This window comes from Myotis daubentonii, chromosome 15, assembly GCF_963259705.1.
Source record: "Myotis daubentonii chromosome 15, mMyoDau2.1, whole genome shotgun sequence".
NCBI classification, from domain to species: Eukaryota; Metazoa; Chordata; class Mammalia; order Chiroptera; family Vespertilionidae; genus Myotis; species Myotis daubentonii.
The window spans coordinates 29677250-29691690 of record NC_081854.1 but is presented as its reverse complement, the minus strand read 5'-3'; the positions used below and the strand labels follow the sequence as shown (position 1 = coordinate 29691690).

General features: G+C 42.6%; 1 protein-coding gene across 7 annotated transcripts in view; it reads left to right on the top strand.

Moving 5' to 3' along the window:
* ZC3H18 (zinc finger CCCH-type containing 18) overlaps positions 1-14441 on the top strand; it is a 70725-nt gene that overhangs the window by 21234 nt on the left and 35050 nt on the right. For all 7 annotated transcript variants that reach the window (XM_059667083.1, XM_059667086.1, XM_059667085.1 and 4 more), the window contains 3 exons: positions 9275-9423; positions 9899-9991; positions 10973-11130. In XM_059667083.1, the coding sequence (XP_059523066.1) occupies positions 9275-9423; positions 9899-9991; positions 10973-11130 (400 nt within the window). The remainder of the gene's footprint in view (positions 1-9274; positions 9424-9898; positions 9992-10972; positions 11131-14441) is intronic.

Sequence of the window (14441 nt, the reverse complement as noted above, 5' to 3'; positions counted from 1 at the left end):
TACTGTGAAGCGAAAAGGAAGGGGAGGCTTGCAGGGGCAGAGAGCCGTTGTGAGCCTTAATAATTAGAGGCGTTGATGAAGCTCGAGGGAGCTGTGCGCTGACCGCACGGGAAGGGCGGGATTGCAGGGGCACAGTGGAGTCCCATCTCATAGAGAGGCAGCTCTGCACTTCAAGCGGCCCTTGAATGACCCCATCCTATCCCTAATACTGAGGGATGACCTGATGATGAGGGTGCATGGGAGCTGAGGGACCGGCACACTCAGGACCCAGATCACCTTGCACCTCAGGGCTTGTGCACTTGGCCTGTGCTATTTACATGTTTATTGTTTCTGACAAGCCAAAAACAGTTTGACTTGCCTGTATGTGATGGGCTCTACCATGCCCAAGAGGGAACAGCCAGCCGTCATGTACTGTAGAGCAGACATTACATCATGAGCAGCACAGCCACCCTAAGATAAGCGTGCAATACATTTTAGAAAGTATATGAAGTGTCAGTATTTCAGAAACTTTAGCAGAATACCTCCTTTTCATAATGATTTGAGAACACATGTCACTGTATCTCTGAAATTTCTAGATTAAAGCAGTGGAGCAAATATGTACACATAACATAAATATAGTTGCAGTCATTTCCAGTTAGCACTGTTCACAAGTGGGGGTCAGAAGCCTGGCCAACTCTGGTTAGAACTAGCCAGAGACTCCCACAGCGGGGGCAGCAGTATCCACCATTCATGCCACGGCGGCTCTGGTCCAGTGCTGGAGTCACACACTGGAATAGTTTCCAGAACTTAGCGAGAGAAGCATGCATATAAATGAAGTTGTTGCTGGAACTGCAGATCAGCATCATGAGGAGATTCCCGATGGACAAGGACAGGACACCGTCTCCGTGGATGCCCCGGGGTCACCTCAGAATAGGAGCGAGGTTCCTCCAGGGTCAAACTTGAGTGCTCAGTTTGGATTTCAGGGAATGAGACCAGCGGGTAAGGCTTTCGGCACTAGAAAAATCTAAAGCTAGTGGCAAGCAGCCTTTTTGCAGCGTAATTGGGCATGATCAGTAACTTGTTTCAGGAATATATTTTTAAATATATTTACCTTTCCTCCTATACTGTTTGTTTATTCTACGGAGAATTCTAAGTAAATGATTTGTTTGGGTTTTTTTGTTTTATTTTTAGTGTTCTAGAACATAGCTCCTGATTTTCTTAGTTATAAAAAAGTTTTGGGATGTAAATGATTTTGCTTACCTGTGATTTGCAAGTTTGGTGTTAAATTGAGGTGGATATGTTTACGTTCCTTCCAATAGTAGAAGTCATTTAAAAAATGAAGTTTGTTGTGTTTGGCGAGGATGCATAGAAATGGAACCCTCATACACTGCTGGTGGGAACATAAAATGTCAGCTCCTCAGAAAGTGAAGAATAGAGCTACCATATGACCCAACAATTCCATTCTGGGTATCCATCTAGGAGAAATGAAAACATCCACACAAAAACTTGTATATGAACATAACAGCATTATTCATAATAGCCAAAAAATGGAAACAACCCAAATGTCCATAACTGATGATGGGTAAGTAAAATTTGGTTTACCCATACAATGGAATATTATTCAACCATAAAAAGGAACAAAGTACTGATACTACAATATGGGTGAACATTGAGGACACTGTGCTAAGTGAAAGAAAGAAACCAGACACAAAAGACTGCATATTGTAAATTTTTACCTGTCCAGAATAAGAAGCAGAAAGTAGATTAGTCATTGTATCGGCCAGGGGGTGGGAACAGTGAGGGGTGATGTATAATGAGTACAGGGTTTCCTTTTGGAGCGATGAGATATTCTGGAATTAGTGCACAACTTTGAATATACTAAAACTCACCGACTATATACTTTGGGTTTTTTTCTGACTGTATACTTTGTTGTTTTTTTGTTTGTTTGTTTGTTTGTTTTTTGTTTTTTTTTTTATATTTTATTGATTTTTTACAGAGAAGAAGGGAGAGGGATAGAGAGCCAGAAATATCAATGAGAGAGATCGATCAGCTGCCTCCTGCACGTCCCTCAGTGGGGATGTGCCCGCAACCAAGGTACATGCCCTTGACCAGAATCGAACCCGGGACCCCTGAGTCCGCAGGCCGACGCTCTATGCACTGAGCCAAACTGGTTCGGCCTGACTGTATACTTTGAATGGTGATATTTTGTGGTATATGAATTGTATCTTAATTTGGGGAGGGAAATTCTTTTAAGTTTGTTAACTGTGTTTCTGTTACAAGTTGTGATCTTCAGATTAATTGTTTAATTGCCCAAATGGACACTTTTCGTATTTGTGACGATTGAAAACAAAATGTATTTAGGCAAACAAATTGAAACATTTTAAAACACCAATACTTTGTTTAGGGTATGTTTTTACCTCTCTTATATTTATGTTGAATCATCAATACACTGAGTTCTAGTCACAAAGGCATAAATAGCATTTTCTTTAAACTATGCCCTCCTTTGGATTTCTGATTTCCCCAGCTGTCAGTAGGGCCTAGCCCTAGCCTATTCTATGAGCCAGACCTCCTTGTCTCAGCTGCTTCCTGTTCTCTTTTTGTTAATTGTGGTAAAATATTCATAATATAAAATTTACCATCTCCACTTTTATTGTTGTTGTTGTTAATCCTCACCGGAGGATATTTTTCCATTGATCTTTTTTTTTTCTTTTGAGGGTCCATTGCTCTTTTAGAGAAAGTGGAAGAGAGAGGGAAAGACAGAGAGAAACATCGATGTGAGAGAAAGACATCAATTGGTTGCCTACTGCACACACCTGGGCCAGGGCCAGGGCCAGGAAGGAGCCTGTAACCAGGGTATATGCCCTTGACCAGAATTGAACATGAGATCCTTTGGTCTTCAGGCTGACGCTTTTTCCACTTAGCCGAACCAGCTAGGGCTCAACCATTTTTAAGTGTACAATTTAGTGACATTGAGTACATTCATATTGTGGCCATCACCACTATCCGTCTCCAGAACTCTTAATCTTATAAAACTAAAATTCTGTTCCCATTAAACACTCATTCTTCGCTTCCCCTCAGTCACTGGTAACCATCATTCTACTTTGGTTTGTATGAGTTTGACTATTCTGGGTGCTAATGTAAGTGGAATTATACAATATTTGTCTTTTTGTGACTATCTTATTTCATTTAGTATAATGTCCTCAAGGTTTATCCATGTTGTTGCATGTGTCACAATTTTCTTTTTAAGGCTGAATGTGTATATAGACTACATTTTGTTTATCCATTCATCTGTCGATGGACATTTGAATTGCTTCCATCTTTCAGCAATTGTGAATAATATTGCTATGAACATAGGGGTACAAATATATTTTTTAAGACTCTGCTCACATCTTTTGAATATATACACAGAGATTGCTGGATCATTTGGTAGTTCTGTTTTTAATTTTTTCAGGACCTGCAATACTGTTTTCTACGGCAGCTGTACCATTTTACATTCCCAATAGTACACAAGGGTTCCAGTTTCTCACATCCTCACCAATATTAGTTATTTTCTGATTTATTTTATACTAACCATGCTAATGGATGTGAGGATGGTATCTCTTCACCTCGTTGTGGTTTTTATTTGAATTTCCCTATTATTAAGTCTGTATTTATAGTCAGGCATTGACCACCATTCACTCACAGTTAAATAATGCCAATTGTAATTAATGATGTCTGTGATAGAGCAGTAAAAATTATAATTGTTTTACACTTGAGTGTAGGTCTTTAAAAAAAAAACACACACAATTTCAACAAGGCATAAATTACACACCATAAAATATGCCTGTTTCAAGTGTACAATTCAGTGGTTTTTAAATTAAATATACCAAGTTGTGCAGCCATCACCACAATCCAGTTTTAGAATATTTCATCATCCCAATAAGAGCCCTTAGTATATGTCTTTATTATATTCAGTATGATGAAATTGGAAGTGCATATGGAGCCCCTCTGCTGCGCACTGAAGTGCAAAGGTCATCATCTCCAGTGAGGGCACGGTTGAGGTTTGCACTGTGAGCTGAGCCAGCCGCTCTTCCCATGGAGCGCATGTTCACTTGCAGGAAGGACCGCGACATACCAAGGTGGTGCAGAACCAAGTCTTCTCAAAGACTCGCCAATGAGACTGCTACTTCAAAGAGAACAGCTGACAATAACTGTTGCTAATGGTAAAATTTGAGCTCTCAAGTGAAAATTAGAATTGTGGAGAGCCAAAATCTCCCCTGTGAGCTTGACAGCTTTTTTATTTTCAATGAACTTTTCCAGACATCCACTGGGTGTTGTTACAAAATCATACCTAGGTAGAAGATCCATTCACAGTTCAAGATAGACTAGTGGACTGCAGTGAAACACAGTTGTAAAAGTTTAGTGATAAGGTTACAGATCCCACATTGTGGCTAGCTGAAGAAGCATTCACTTGTTGAGTTTGGTGTAGCTTCAAACAACATCTAAGGGTACATGAAAAAGCTATTAAAATGCACCTTCCTTGACCAGCTACATCTCTGCCTATGGCTGGATTTTCAATCAAAACAACCTGGCACAACAAATTGAATGCAAAAGCAGACATGAGAACCCAGCTATCTTCTGTTCTGTGTCAGCATTAAAGAGATTTGCAAAAAGGAAAATAATGCTACTCATATCACTATTTTCTGCTCTTCATAAAACATCCTATATAATAAAATGCTAATATGCAAATCGACCGAATGGTGGAACAACCAGTCGCTGTGATGCGCATTGACCACCACTGACCACCACGGGGCAGTCACTCAACACAGGAGCTGCCCCCTGGTGGTCAGCGCACTGCCACAGGGGGAGTGCCGCTCAGCGCAGCAGTAGTGGCAGGAGCCTCTGCCACCTCTGCAGCAGCACTAAGGAACCCTCAGGAGATGTCCACCTGCCAACTTAGGCCCGCTCCCCGTAAATGTCGTGCACCAGGCCTCTAGTATTATATATTAGGTCTTTAAATTTTCTCAGTTTTAATTACAGTAAATATCAATTTAACCTGTACAGTTAAAATATCAGTTTAATCCATTCAAACAAAGGCTCTTTGGGGTCCTAAGACTAAAAAGTTAGAGGACTGTTGGTTTTAAGACTGTTATTTATAAAGAAGCAGTACAGAAATTATTTTAATTTTTTTAGCTACCATAATGGATTTATTTCTTAAAGAAGCTAAAATATCTCAGAATACTGCTGGATGTGACTGTTGATGTCTACCTACTTCTGACAGTTCTCTGTGACACGGGAAAGGAAGGGATACAGGAGTTCTTGGGGTTATATCATTGCAATCTTTTATGCAATGGTTCTTTGGATTTGTGCCTGTTAGAATACGCATTTGTAGAGCTTAGGTGTGTTCTTAGTGTTTAATTATTAGACTTAAGTACTTTAAACTGCTTTATTTTCGCAATCTGATTATTTATTGTCTATTCCGAGTTATTTAGACTAACAGGAAATTGGAGTGAGGAATATTTAAATAAGACCACTATATCTTATTTAGAAATAAGTTTTTGTTTAAAATTCTAGCAGTACTTTGTATGGAAAATAGTCTGTAAAATTATTTCAACTGTTCTAGTAGGATACATGCATATACAGTGACAGCACAGCCCAAAACAGTAATCAGCACTACACTATGCTGATCAGTGGAACCAATAATCAGCAATTTTAAAATCTGGCAGTGTTTCTGGACCTCCCACACACACATGCTCACACATGCCCATAGACACAGCGTGCTTACTGCTTCTGACATTTCACACCATGGGAGAGATGGATTCCTTGGGCTAGTGTAGTGTGTGAGTTGTGACCAGTGGGTTGCTGGCATGGGAGATGTGGAATTCATTTCCTGTCCTGTGTCAAGCTAGTTTCCTTGATTTCTAATGCGGCCCATTAGGTTTCCTGCATATATTGTCTGTTTCACTGATAAGAGTTTGGGTTTATTGCTGTTGAGCCGGCAGGTTCCTTTTTTTGTAGATTTATAGTAAAAAAAAAGAAAAGCAGGGTTCAACGCAAAGTGTATAATATAACCAGGAGAAAATAGGGATGGCTACACTGATTTGATTGATTGATTGATTCCTCAGTAAATTGATAATTGCCTCTGTGGAGGGCCTGAAGGCATAGAGACTTTGCTGAATACCTTTTAGAGAAATTTTTTGTTTAAATGAATTCCTTTTATTTCATTGAATTATGAAATATTTCATATAAAATATACTATAATGTTTATTATACAGGCATAGAAAATAATAAATGAGTAAAATAATTACTAATGTGCCCACCATCCAGTTAAGAAATAGAACACTATCAATGCCTTTGAAACCCTGTTTCAAGATGAAGAAACTTGTCACCTAGCTAGCCCAGTGGTCAGCAAACTGCGGCTCACGAGCCACATGTGGCTCTTTGGCCCATTGAGTGTTTTTCTTCCACAAAATACCACATGCAGGCGTGCACGGACAGTGCGATTCAAACTTCGTGGCCCATGCGCAGAAGTCGGTATTTTGTGGAAGAGCCACACTCAAGGGACCAAAGAGCCGCATGTGGCTCGCGAGCCACAGTTTGCCAACCACTGTAGCCGGTTTGGCTCAGTGGATAGAGCATCAGCCTGCCGACTAAAGGGTCCCAGGTTCAATTCTGGCCAAGGGCACATGCCCGGGTTCGCATGCCTGGGTTGCGGGCTCATCCCCCCCCTCCCCCCGTCCTCCAGTAGGGGTGTGCAGGAGGCAGCCAATCAATGATTCTCTCTTTTCATTGATGTTTCTATCTCTCTCCCTACCTCTCTGAAATCAATGAAAAAACATTTTTTTTAAAAAAAGAAACTTGTCCCACTGAACTGCCTGCCACAGCTGTTTTTATTTCTTCTGTTCTCTTCTGGCTCATATTCGTATCCTTATATAATTGTGAGCCTATTCATTCATCCAGTCAGAATCACAATCCACATAACTTCTGTGTTGGTGAAGTTTCATTCAGAAGCAGACCGCTATACGATTTTAAAACCAGAAGATCGAATTTTGCTTCCATTTCTTGAAGAATTTTTTTCCCCAGTAGCTTTTGTTTCGTTTTTGTTTTTCCCAATAGCTTTTTTAAATTACGAAAGTAATATATGCTAATTAAAGTCAAGACAATCCTATATAATAAAAGCATAATTTGCTAATTAGACCGGAGGTCCTTCCCGATGACCTTTCAGATGGACGAAGCGGGAGCTGCGAGGGCAGAGGTAGTGGTGGCCGCTGCCACAGGCAGGGGCGAGGCCTGGGTATGTGGGGGCTGAGAGTGGCGGGGACCAGGCCCCTTACGAATTTTGTGCTTTGGGCCTCTAGTAAAATAATAAAAGTCTTTCTCCTTCCACAGTCCCAATAGTTTGGGGTGTATACTTCCAGACATTTTTTACACAACATTTTACTTTAAAAGGGCTAATGGGGTTGCACTATTCCAACTGCTTTCTTTTTGGCTTCTCTTTGGTGGCCAGGGGTCCAGACATACACTCAACAAGGATCTTAGCAAACCTAGGAACAGGGGGCTTCAAGGGGTTGGGCTTCTGTCACTCACCAGTGTCTCAGAGGGGCACATGTCCCTGCTCTTGCCCCTTACTTTCCTCATGTGTTTCTTCTAACATACCTTGTTCCTCTTTTCTCCCCTTTCCAATATGAGTGATACAATATCCTTTTTGTCAGTGTGCTAGCTTGTGGGTAATGTTATGTTTTGAAATTATAAAAGAGCAATGTAACAAATACCCATTTATCTATCATCCAGATATATATTAGGTTTAAAAATTATGGGAAAGTTGTTTATATTCATACTTTTATGTACTTGCAAATTTTCTACAGTGATCTTTTACTTTTTTAACTTCAGTATGAAATGCAATATGAGTTTTGTAAGAGTCAAATGATGAACTTGATAGTGTTTTGAGATTTTTTATTTAGATATGTGACTGCATCGTCTTTTTCTTTAACCCTCCTGAGACTCGGGGATTTTGAACCCCCTGTAGCACAGTATCTCCCCTCTGACTTAAATGTGATTTCTCAAATACTTTTAGGAATTTTAAAAATTAATCTGTCATTTTTCCATTCCCAGAGAAGCAATTTTAAGCATGCTTTATTTCATATTTAATTTAGATCAGTATATTAAGTTGGTTTTAATACAAGATTAAGAATTCATAATGTTTAAAAGGTAAAATTTAGCTTTTTCCCAAATACCAAATTATTATTTCTCTTTAATTTACATTGCGCAAGGAAAATCATTTTGTTGACAAAAATGTTCAAATGGAATATCATGTTAGAAGTGAATATATATTTTTAAATACTTTAAAATTTAACTACATGTTAACCCATTGAAAATGTTTTTTTAAAACTAAGATATTGTGTGCCATATTTTTAAGCCTGTGTACATGTTACCTACTTTTAAAAAATTAAATTTTTGAAAGTGATTTACTCATTGATTAGATTTAAAACTTTGAGTTTTTCCCTCCTGTGCTGAAAGGTAAGTGGTTTCCTTGAATAATCCTGATGGTCTCATCACTGAATAATATTAAAAGATGACTTTTTTTATGTGAAGTATAAACACCTAATATATTATCATTGTTTATGTGTTTTAAGTACCAGAAATATAATGAAATGGTTTGTGAGGCTTTTGATAGGAAAAATGCAAATTTACAGAACTGATAAAGACCACCAGGGGACAAGCTTGGAGAATTCTGTTCGTTTTTATGCTTCTCGGTTTCTGTTTCAGTATGAGTGGGTTTGAGTCAGAATCTTGGTTCTTTATATGCACCTGTGACCCTCACTGGGGGTGTAGTGTCTCTGAGCAGTAAATCCACAGAGCAGGGGCCGCCTCTAACTGTCTGGAAAGCTCTTGGACTTTTCTGTTTTGAGGGGAAAATTAACTATTCATATGATGATCTTGGAACAGGGGCTGTTTCCTCTAATACATGACCAGTCCCCTTCAGAAGCTCTTTAGGAACTACTGCTTACTCCCCAGCTGAGGGTCTGGTCTGTGACTATTCAAGCCTGCCTGCCAAGGACCTGGGTGTGTATGCAAATGGGGTGAGGGGCTCAGGCACACACACACTGGCACTGCAGGTGATTGGCTCTGGCCTGTCTGTATTCAGGTTCATGCACCTTACAGGGTGGATGGTGACACCAATAACCTATGAGTGTGCTCAGCAAACTGTCTGGCATGTCACAGGCCCTCGGGAAAACCTAAGCAAAGCAGACAGGAAGCTGGCCTCATGCACATGGGCTCTTGTAGACACATTCTGACCTAACTTTTGTTTCCTTAGGGAACTGTACCTGGGGAATGAATTGTAGGTTTATACACCCTGGAGTCAACGACAAGGGCAACTACTCCCTAATCACCAAAGCCGAACCTTTCCCGCCTAACGGTGCCCCACCTCTCGGACCTCACCCACTGATGCCTGCCAACCCTTGGGTGCGTGAACACTTTTTTTTTTTTTTTTAATTTTCAATCCTCATCTGAGGATCTTTTTTCCATTGAATACTAGAGAGAGTGGAAGGGAGGGAGGAGGGGGGAGGGAGAGAGAGAAACATCTATTGGTTGCCTCCTGCACACACCCCTACTGGGGCTGGGAAACCTGCAACCGAGGCACATGCCTTTGACCAGGATTCGAACCCGTGACCCTTTGGTCCGCAGGCCGAAGCTGTAACCACTGAGTAAAACTGGCCAGGGCAACACCTCTTTTTTTTAATTGCTAGCAAACCGACATCTAAGCTGTTTGTGACCCTCCAGCTTAAGGCACATTACTACACCTTGGGTAAAAGGCATTTTTGTGATGTCAGTCACAGAGCTGCCTTCCAGATGCTTCCAGGTGTTTTTGCTCTCATTTCTTTATAGATTTTAAAGTTTTGCTTGCTTTCTCAACTTTTTCCTTCTCATTTTTTAATAGGGTGGGCCAGTAGTTGAGGAAATTTTGCCTCCACCCCCTCCAGAACCCCCCACAGAGAGTGCCTGGGAACGAGGACTTCGGCATGCAAAGGAGGTAACAGAATTTGGCAGAAAACCTGAGAAGAAAAATACTAGTGGTGGTCTGTGGGCAAAATAGCATTTCCTTGATCCAGAGACTGATCAAAAGCTCAGTAGAGTCTCTGAGGTGAGGGGTATATTTCTATGACTTCTTTGAAGAGCTAGAGAATGGAAAATGATTTCTAACTATCTGTCTGAGGCATGCTAGGTCGTGACCAAGCCCAGAAGGCCAGGGAGTCCCAGCCTAGAGCACAGTCTCCTGTCTTTATGTGGCTTGGCAGCATTGGACAACACCAGCTGGTGCTACAGCTCTGATCACTCAGAGCCATTCCCCAGAGTCATCACATACTGCTACCCCCAAATGGGCAGTCTTTTGGAGAAACCATCCTCTCTCTCAAGCAGGGTGTCAACTTGGGCCTGCCCTCTTCCCACACCTTTAATCCAGGTCTCACTTTGGCCGTGAATGTTCAGGCTGCTTTCTGAGCCCCTTAAGTTGGTTTCTCTTCAGTGAAATGACAGACTAAACCAAAACCATTCTCCCTCCCATAGCACATACTTCACTGCCCCCCCTTTCCTCTGAGACTTGAATGTCTCCTTGTGCCTTTTCTGCCATGAGCAGACTTACTTTCCTCTCCACACTCAGTCCTCATCATCGATGAATATCTGGGGCTCCCTGGTTCAACGCCAGGACTATTATTAGGAAGCAACCATCTTCATCACCCTTCCCAAGATATGAGTAAGCTCTATGGTACTGCTTAGTGGGCCTGTCCTGACTGCCAGATGCAGCTCTGTGCAGGGACAGGGCACTCCAGTCCTGCAGAAAGGTACATGGGATCCTTCGTCTGCCCGGGGATAGAGCTGAGGCACACCTTGCCCACTGAGCACTCAGCCATGCTGCTCAAGCGGCACTGGCCAAGCCTCCGTGGGTCAAATCGAGACAGGTTTCCCTTTGTTTTTCCTAACAGTAACTGGTGTTGGCTTCTTCTCACAACGGTAGGTTTTAAAAAAAGCAACCATTCGAAAAGAACAGGAGCCTGATTTTGAAGAGAAAAGGTTTACTGTGACCATTGGTGAGGATGAACGGGAGTTTGACAAAGAAAATGAAGTTTTCCGAGATTGGAATTATCGGATTACAAGAGATGTCAGAGACACAACGTAAGGAATGGTTTGCCTTTTCATTCCCCTTTGAAAGAGAATTAAGTTGTCCCCAACTGTGTGGGGCTTGGGTCCTGGAGAGCAGCAACATGTAGGTTCCCCAAGGCCTGTGGGGGCAGGTGCCTGCCTATCCACTCTCCCTGGACTGAGAATGCCATCCCTGAGATAATTTCAGATGTTTTGCAATTAACTTTCCTCAGTATTTTGCTTCCATGAAGGAAATGTTTTAGTTTTGTGTCAGGGCCATGTGACTGGGAGGGCTCATGCCCATTTGGGCTCCTACAAGTTCTGAGAGTTATTAACAGCCGTTCTTAAAGTCCCATAAGTCTTTTCCTCACGTCTCCCCAAGTTACCCAGGCAGGAACCAGGAAAACCTATGAAATTTGTCACTAAAATCCAGGAGCGTGGGAGGTGTGACTTTTTTCGTTGTAAATGCTGTCGTTGTTGTTTGTTCTACCAGATATTTTATTACTGGTCTTTTAAAAAATAATTACAAAGGAAGTACATGTGGTTGAAAATTGTCAAATCTTTAGAAATTTGTAACATAAATACAGCACTTTTCCCCAGTGCTGCTGCTTCCAGGGAAAGCCCAGGTTTGTTGCGCTCACCTCTAAGGGAACAAAAACAGGCCAGGTTTCTCCTGAGTAGCCAGTGATCTGAACTGACTTTAACACCCATCTTAGTCTTCTAACAACACTTTATTCATTTACGTTTGCTACTGGAAAGTCATAGTTGCTGACTTTTGGCAGAAATGACAGTAAAAGGTGCAGAAAAAAGGAACACATACAGTGCTGGCATTGCCAGATTCAGTCATGTTGACCTGGACCCCCTAGGCCAGTGGTTCTCAACCTTCTGGCCCTTTAAATAGAGTTCCTAATGTTGTGACCCAACTATAAAATTAATTTCGTTGCTACTTCATAACTGTAACTTTGCTACTGTTATGAATCGTAATGTAAATATCTGATATACAGGATGGTCTTAGGCAACCCCTGTGAAAGGATTGTTCGACCACCAAAGGGGTCGCGACCCACAGGTGGAGAACCGCTGCACTAGGCTGTCTCAAGGCCCTCTGTCCCCGGTTATGCTCCCTTGGGCTTTCTGGGTGCATACAGGAGAGGGGAGGATGCTCTAGTGTCCACGCCTGTTGTGGTAGCTAATAGCTCAGGGGTAGAAGGGGTAGAGCCGTGGTCGGCAAACTGCGACTCATGAGCCACATGCGGCTCTTTGGCCCCTTGAGTGTAGCTCTTCCACAAAATACCACGTGCAGGCGCGCACATACAGTGCGATTGAAACTTCGTGGCCCATGCGCAGAAGTCGGTATTTTGTGGAAGAGCCACACTCAAGGGGCCAAAGAGCCGCATGTGGCTCGCGAGCCGCAGTTTGCCTACCACTGGGGTAGAGGTTTAAAGCAGCGTTCGCCAACTGGTGGTCCGTGGGGTCCGAAAGGTTGGCGACCGCTGGTTTAAAGAAACCTTTGGAGCAGTGGTTGCCAACAGGTGGTCCATGAGGTCTGAAAGGTGGCGACCGCTGGTTTAAAAAGTAGTTAAGATTTTGCTTCCTAATTGTGTGTGGGGAAAGTGTTAGGTCACAGACAGGAGTGTCTGAGTGAGAATTGCATTTGCTGCCTGGGGCATATTGCCACAGGTCTTAAGGCCTCACCTTTTTCTAGTGTAAGTGAAGGTGTTGACACTGCCCTTGTCTGGGGGGTGTTCATGGGAGTTACAGGAGCTAGTTATACAGATCTGCTCTGCTCTGAGTGTGGTGCTTGTGAGTGGTGAGAGAAGAGGCTTTAGAACCACATGGTCCATCCTTAACATTCTGTTTCCCGTCCTGGCTAGAGCATGGGCTCAGGAAATGTGCCTGATGGGGAGCAGTCTGGCACGTCTGGTTCTGTGGTGGCCTCGGCTGCACAAGCAGCTGTGCTCTAACCCTGCCCTGTGTTTGCTACCTGCTTTCTCTGACAGGATAGGTTGATGCTGCAGGACTCTCAGACTCTGAAGCTTCTGAAAACGGGCCCTTAGAGCCAGGTTTTTACTTGTGTTTTGTTTGTTTGTTCAACATTTGCTGTGACATGCACGTGCCAGGCCCCATACCCAGACCTGGTCCAGACATCTGGGATCAGGGTCCTGAAGTGTGTCAGGTAGGAAAGTGCCCCAGCTGTTTCTGATGGCAGTCAGTGAAAGGGCTGTGTTAGCCAGGGTTCACCAACAGAAACCACCTGGCTATTATAATGGAGAGCATTTAACATAAAGACATGCTTCTAGGTGACCAGAAGCAGAAAGAGGTAGCAACTGCAGGAAGTGGCTGCCATGGTGGGGAATAAGGGGGCTGTTAAAACAGAATTTACCCAGTCACACAGCAGGCCCTGTGATCAAGGTTACAGCCCAAGTGGGGAAAGGTGGTAAAAGGCCTGAAAGCTGTGGCTCTCCACGAGTGGTGTCTGGACCAATAGCAGCAGCATCTGGGAGCTTGTTGGAAATGCATTCTCTCAGAGTTGCCCTATCAGAAGTTCTAGAGAGGGTGGAACCCAAATGGCTGTTTTTAGCAAACCCCCTAAGTGATTCTGGTGCCCAATGAAATGTGAGAACCACTGATTTCAATTCAGAGACATCAGCTGACAGACCTGATGCTGAGTTGTAGGGATAGAAAAACTCTGAATAGTTGTCACATGGAACCTAGTTACTGTGGTTGGTTCTGGTCATGTGGAGCTAGGTACTTGGTTGTAGTACCCATGGGAAAGCTGCCCAGTCAAGAACTCCTGAGGAAGTATTCTGAGATGGTAGAGGATGGGAAAATTATTATTTTTTGCTTGTTTTTTTGTTTGTTTGTTTTGTTTTGTTTTGTTTTACTTGCTTTTGGAATTAGAAAGAATTTACTGTCTGGCTGGCATGGCTCAGTGGTTGAGCACTGACCTATGAACCAGAAGGTCATGGTTTGATTCCTGATCAGGGCACATGCCCCAGTGAGGAGTCTGCAGGAGGCAGCCAATCAGTGATTCTCTCTCATCATTGATGTTTCTCTCTCTCCCTCACCCTTCTTCTCTGAAATCAATAAAAAATGTATTTTAAAATAAAGAATTTCGCCTGACCGGTTTGGCTCAGTGGATAGAGCGTCGGCCTGCGGACTCAAGGGTCCCGGGTTCGATTCCGGTCAAAGGCATGTACCGTGGTTGCGGGCACATCCCCAGTAGAGGGTGTGCAAGAGGCAGCTGATCGATGTTTCTCTCTCATTGATGTTTCTAACTCTCTATCCCTCTCCCTTCCTCTCTGTAAAAAATCAATAAAAAATATATTTTAAAAATAAAAGAATTT